General features: G+C 46.2%; 1 protein-coding gene across 2 annotated transcripts in view; it reads right to left on the minus strand.

The window, feature by feature from the left end:
• ptgfrnb (prostaglandin F2 receptor inhibitor b) overlaps positions 1-6998 on the minus strand; it is a 36073-nt gene extending 29075 nt beyond the window's left edge. The window contains exons 1-3 of one of the 2 annotated variants that reach the window (XM_065951824.1): positions 6597-6997; positions 2761-2873; positions 2410-2668 (exon numbers count right to left, since the gene is read on the minus strand). In XM_065951824.1, coding sequence (XP_065807896.1) covers positions 2410-2668; positions 2761-2873; positions 6597-6639 — 415 coding nt within the window. In that variant the 5' untranslated portion in view covers positions 6640-6997. Of the gene's footprint in view, positions 1-2409; positions 2669-2760; positions 2874-6596 lie in introns of both variants that reach the window. The other variant, XM_065951825.1, reaches the window with a different exon arrangement.

Raw genomic sequence — 6998 nt, forward strand, 5'->3', positions numbered from 1 at the left:
CCCGGGTGGCTAATAAGCAGACTGCAGTGAACTCTACATGTCTGCAGAAACACAGTGAACTCTACATGTCTGCAGAAACAGTCTGCAGAAACACAGTGAACTCTACATGTCTGCAGAAACACAGTGAACTCTACATGTCTGCAGAAACACAGTGAACTCTACATGTCTGCAGAAACAGTCTGCAGAAACACAGTGAACTCTACATGTCTGCAGAAACACAGTGAACTCTACAATGTCTGCAGAAACAGTCTGCAGAAACAGTGAACTCTACATGTCTGCAGAAACACAGTGAACTCTACAATGTCTGCAGAAACACAGTGAACTCTACAATGTCTGCAGAAACACAGTGAACTCTACAATGTCTGCAGAAACAGAGTTAGAAGAGTCCTCGCTCACACAGGCTGACTGCAGGTCGGATCCCTCATCATTTATCTCTTTATAAACAGCACCGCTCTAAACAGAGTCCAACCCTCGCCCAGAATACTTCACATGAAAGGTAATGTGTTCATAAAGAGTCCAGGAGGCAGCAGATGGTGGGACGCGTTCAGGGCCTGTGGGGAAAAAAACGTTTCTAAATGTTCAGAGGGACAAAGTGTTTCTCTCTGCGGGAAATGGAGAAGAGAAGTTTATTATGAAGCTGATCATGTGACTTGTTCCGACTGGTTTGTTTATTCATCTTTATAATCACGACGCAAATAGATCATCACAATTCCTACTTTTGATTTACTTCATGATGCAACACGTTAACAGCGATATCATCTATTATTATTCTAATGATCGCTGCTATCCAAAAGCTCTGCAAACTTCACTGGGAGAGAGAAGTGTCGCAATACGTTGGCAAGTTTTGGAAAAGTGGGAGGAGCTGACCCTCACTCCTCTCCAGCTCCGCCCAGTTTTCCAAATATGATCACCTCTGGAACTACTAAACAACCTGGTGTCTGCAAAGACGATGAATCAGGAGACGTCACAGTGATTCTTAAAGGATTGAAATGTGTTAAACGAGTCACTATAGTGTGTGTGTGTGTGTGTGTGTGTGTGTGTGTGTGTGTGTGTGTATAACAAAGACAGGACCAATATTCTGTGTTTTGCTCCATCAATTAAAATGAGCCTGTAAGAGTTTCAAACCATGAGCGACCTGAACTTCACTTCTGCTTACATAACAACATTGTGTGTGTGTGTGTGTGTGTGTGTGTGTGTGTGTGTGTGTGTGTGTGTGTGTGTGTGTGTGTGTGTGTGTGTGTGTGTGTGTGTGTGTGTGTGTGTGTGTGAGAGAGAGATCTCCTCATCTCGACACAAACAGCCTTCAAACAGAACAAACACTGGTACATGTGCTGCAGACAAACAGTGAGCGCAGCTCTAAATTTAACGAGCCGTCTGGGGATGAGAGGCTGCGTTCACACCCGCTAACACTCGTTTACCTGCCGCACACGCCCAGAAAATGCACCTGTACCTGCACTGTGTGTGTGTGTGTGTGTGTGTGTGTGTGTGTGTGTGTGTGTGTGTGTGTGTGTGTGTGTGTGTGTGTGTGTGTGTGTGTGCTGCTGTGGGTTTAAACCAGCACAGTCGGTAAAGTGTGTGTGTGTGGGTGTTGCTGTGGGTTTAAACCAGCACAGTTGGTAAAGTGTGTGTGTGTAACAATAATAAAGCTCATTAAAGGGAAATAAAACGCTGAGTGTGTCGTTCTGTTTGTGCAGAAAATAATCCAAATTAGAGAATAAGAGCACACAGATTGAAATGTGCCGACATCAGTAGAAAACATCAAACTGTTGACTGTAGAACTGAACACACCAACCTGATGAACAAACACTGAGCGCACACACATACACAACACTTAGAATGGACTGTATCCCTCTACTCCGCCTCTGAGTTTAACAAACACAGTTTGTACGCGTTGAAGGAGCTGCACTCACACACTGACGGAGCTGCACTCTCACTCTGATGGAGCTGCACTCTCACTCTGATGGAGCTGCACTCTCACTCTGACGGAGCTGCACTCTCACTCTGATGGAGCTGCACTCTCACTCTGATGGAGCTGCACTCTCACTCTGATGGAGCTGCACTCTCACTCTGATGGAGCTGCACTCTCACTCTGACGGAGCTGCACTCTCACTCTGATGGAGCTGCACTCTCACACTGACGAAGCTGCACTCTCATTATGTCCTCATAATGTCTCTCTAAAAGAGAACACATCAGATATTTGTCCTGAATAAAGCCGGTTCATCTGAGTAAATCATGAATCTGTGGAATCTGGCGTCATCAGCAGCAGCAGCTGTGATCCTGTCACACCTTCAAGATGAGAATAATCTGCGAGTCCTCCCACAGACGACACCAAATACCACAGCTGATGACTCATTAAGAAGCTTTTAATCTGAAAAACCATTTCCCTGACAGCATCCCCCCCTCACATACCGATGAGTTTGACCTTCGCCTCGTAGTTCCCGCTGATCACAGAGTCCGTGCTCGGCGTCTGGCACCAGTAGAAGCCGGCGTCTGTGGACTTCACCTCGGCCACCTTCAGCTCCACCTGGTTGTCCTGCAGACGCTCCACAGAGATGTCTCCGGACGCCACGCGCTTGCTGAGGGACGCGTGGGAGTACGCTGCGTCAAAGGTGGAGATGATCTTTATCCTGGAGCCGCTGGAGCTGCTGGACATCTCCCACTCAAAGTCCTGCAGGAGAGAGAGAGAGAGAGAGAGAGAGAGATATCAGTAAAGGTGAGACCCTGTCAGTGTTGAACTACAGGTACATGCAGCTCTCTCACCTGTTCTTGCGGTCCTCCATATTCACTGACGTCACACCTGATGGAGACGGGCTGACCCTCCACCCTGATCAGCGGGCCAGGAGATACCTTCACCACCCGGGCCGAGACCTCACCTGCACAGACACACAGCAGAGTAAACAAATGAACCCTTAAATAACTTTAATGTTGAACACCTGAGCCCAGAGTGAACACGCCTCCTCTCAGGCTCCTCCCTCTTTTTCTCAACATTTTGTGTATAGATTACACAGCCCACCATGAGCTGTTCTTTTTGCTCCATGCACCACTGAGAAGCTTTCATAGAGACGGACAGACTGAAACCTTTATTGTCCATCTGTTCAACCCTGTGATGCCTTCAGGTGTTCTCGTCTGTACTTCCTATTTACATTCCTGCTCTGACCTCACATCAGCGGAGATAAAGAACAGAATAATAAACCACAGCTGTGCACAGTGGGGGTGAGTGGGGGCTGCAGGACCCTCCATGTAACAGTTAAGAGTCTGTGATTGGCTGCACACGGCTGCTCTGAGCTGCAGTCGCTCCTCCCTCTTTTATAAATACTGTCAACGTGTTTATGAGTTCAAACATTGCTCTCCCACTCTCTCTCTCTCTCTCTCTCGTGGTTAAAGTCTGACTCAAGATGTTAATATTTGATTCCATCGATCATTCAAAATTAAAACACGACGGATCAATAAATATCGAACGCTTTGACCAGCTGAGATTGGTTTTCTTGGTATGTTGAATTAAAGAGCTCAATGTCAGTTCACCATCAGCCTATCAGGAGGGGAGCTGTCACTCAAAAGGGGGCGTCGGCACAGTACCTGGACAGGTGTCTCTCCTCAGGTCTAGTCTTTAAAGGGTTCAGCAGCCTGGAGGAAAATCAGAGCTGGACTCCATATTTAGGGAGAGTTCAGTCTGTTGTTGCCTAGCAACAATAGGACAAATAAAAATAAAAAGCAGGCAGATCTTATTTTAAGTTTCTTCAACAAAGAAAAGACGAGGCGTGTTTCACCTGATCGTCGATTCAGAGAGCAACAAGACTCTGATACAGGCCTTCAGCTGATCCTGATCCTGGATCAGTTTCATGATCCTGGATCAGTTTCATGATCCTGATCCTGGATCAGTTTCATGATCCTGATCCTGGATCAGTTTAATGAACTGTTGCCATGGTAACAAACAGGAATGGATGTCATTAGTTGTATATCAAAGTGTATAACTCAGGGATCCGTACAGCCCTGATTTAGACTAAACTAGATGATCTCAGAGAAATCAACCTTGAGCCTGTTTCAGTATGGTTCCCAAAGTTCTTACATGACGGGACCTTGAACGCACCATGATATCATAAGTGGCGATGTGAATAGTTCAGACTGGGGTTCACATCATGCAAAAAGAAAGAAGGTTTATTAATGGTGAACAGTCAACGTGTGTGTGTGTGTGTGTGTGTGTGTGTGTGTGTGTGTGTGTGTGTGTGTGTGTGTGTGTGTGTGTGTGTGTGTGTGTGTGTGTGTGTGTGTGTGTGTGTGTGTGTGTGTGTGTGTGTGTGTGTGTGTGTGTGTGTGTGTGTGCAGCAGGAACACCTGAGGTCAACGAGTAGGTAATAGAGGACGTCAGGAGGTTCAGTGTGTCTCATACCAGAGCGTGACGCATACACACAGAGAGCGGGGGGGGGGGGGGTGTATATACTGTACACACACACACACACACACACAGACACACACACACAGTCAATACACAGAAACACACACCACAGGAGAGCTGGCGACATTTGATCATCTTACACTGCACTAATTTAAGCCAAGTCCCTCTCACACACACACACACACACACTGATCTGGTCCAGTGAGCAGGTCCAGATTAGTTCAGAAGGATGACCCAGCACTGCCCGGTTATTGGCCCGTTGTTAGTCTGGTTATTAGCCTAGTTATTAGTCTGGTTATTGGCCTGGGTCTGGTTATTAGCCTGGTTATTAGCCTGGGTCTTGTTATTAGTCTGGTTATTAGCCTGGGTCTGGTTATTAGCCTGGTTATTAGCCTGGGTCTTGTTATTAGTCTGGTTATTGGCCTGGGTCTGGTTATTAGCTTGGTTATTAGCCTGGGTCTGGTTATTAGCTTGGTTGTTGTCCTGGTTATTAGTCTGGTTATTAGCTTGGTTATTGTCCTGGTTATTAGCCTGGGTCTGGTTATTAGCCTGGGTCTTGTTATTGGCCTGGTTATTAATCTGGGTCTGGTTATTAGTCTGGTTATTAGCCTGGGTCTGGCTATTGGCCTGGTTATTAATCTGGGTCTGGTTATTAGTCTGGTTATTAGCCTGGGTCTGGTTATTGGCCTGGTTATTAGCCTGGGTCTGGTTTTTAACCTGATTATTAGCCTGGGTCTGGTTATTAGTCTGGTTATTAGTCTGGTTATTAGCCTGGGTCTGGCTATTGGCCTGGTTATTCATCTGGGTCTGGTTATTAGCCTGGGTCTGGCTATTGGCCTGGTTATTCATCTGGGTCTGGTTATTAGTCTGGTTATTAGCCTGGGTCTGGCTATTGGCCTGGTTATTCATCTGGGTCTGGTTATTAGTCTGGTTATTAGCCTGGGTCTGGTTATTGGCCTGGTTATTAGTCTGGTTATTAGCCTGGTTATTGACCTGGGTCTGGTTATTAGTCTGGTTATTAGCCTGGTTATTGACCTGGGTCTGGTTATTAGTCTGGTTATTAGCCTGGGTCTTGTTATTGGCCTGGTTATTAATCTGGTTCTGGTTTTTAACCTGGTTATTAGCCTGGGTCTGGTTATTATCCTGGTTATTTGTCTGGTTATTGACCTGGGTCTGGTTATTGGCCTGGTTATTGGCCTGGGTCTGTTTATTAGTATGGTTATTAGCCTGGTTATTAGCCTGGTTATTGGCCTGGGTCTGGTTATAAGCCTGGTTATTAATTTGGTTATTAGCCTGGGTCTGGTTATAAGCCTGGTTATTAATTTGGTTATTAGTCTGGTTATTAGTCTGGTTATAAGCCTGGTTATTGGCCTGATAATTGGCCTGATAATTAGCCTGGTTTGACTCGGGTCTGTGTATCAGGCTCATCATGATAATAGCCCGGGTTGACCTGTGAGCGGGCTAATGGGAGCTTGTCAGAGTGGGTTAAGTCATACAGGCTTCAGGGAGGAACAGTCACACTAAAGGAGCATTTCATCTAATTATCAGTCTGCTCATTATCTTGATATCAGAAATATTCATCTTTAGAAACAATCAAACATGAACAACAAACTGATTCATCAAAGTCTTCACATTTTGGTTTTAGGGGGAAATCTCCACAGGGGAAGTTCCCCCCTGCAGGGAGACAGCGTCGTGCCAATGGCCAAACCCCATAGAACAGCTCGGTGGTTTAGCATTTTTTCAGCCTGTCCTTACACGCACACATCTATGAGGAAGTACATCATTCATTTTTCATTTTCTGTTCCCTACCCTACAATTCGGCATTATGCAACAAACCAAACCCTGCTCATTGTTCCACTTACATCTCAACTTATTCAATCAATTTGCTTCTTCCAACGGAGATTTCTTCATGAAACTACACGTTAGCTGACAGAGTGGAGCAGTTGAAAATCTTTGATATTTATTAGATTTAATTGCTGGAAGATATGTTGGATGTTTGCCGAACTGACTAATGGAAGTTTCCTTTACTGATAATGGTTTATGTGATCTTATTAAACGCATTTTTATTCGATGACAAGCAAGTGAATCCTTAATTGACGCTTCTCCAGACGGGGTTCCACATTACGCTCCCCGTGCTGGAGAACGCCGTCACATATCAGAGTTAATTATCTATCAGGAGTGAATCATCGAATCGTTTTCTTACCGAGCACGAAGACGGCGAAGACGAGCCCAAGCACACGGTCCATGTTCCGCCTCTCTTCCTCCAATCCTCCCAGGTTAAAATCCGGATTCTCCCCCCGGGGTTCTTTGTCCTGTGTGCGGGCTAACACCGCTGCTCTCTCCCGCCGCTGCCTGTCGGTCAGTCCGATCAAACTCTCAGATGTTGGAGCCCCGCACACCGGGAGGGGCCGCGCGGCAAAACCGACACACACTCACTCACACAAACACACACACACCGTAGGAAGGGTCCTAATCCTGTGAACCGGAGCCCGTTCACCCGTCCACACACACTGACACTAAACCGGTTTAATATTTGTGTATGCGTGTGAGAGAGAGAAAGTATGTGTGTGGGAATGAGCGAGGGACAAGGAGAGATTGGCCGGAA

Source organism: Labrus bergylta, chromosome 24 (assembly GCF_963930695.1).
Source record: "Labrus bergylta chromosome 24, fLabBer1.1, whole genome shotgun sequence".
NCBI classification, from domain to species: Eukaryota; Metazoa; Chordata; class Actinopteri; order Labriformes; family Labridae; genus Labrus; species Labrus bergylta.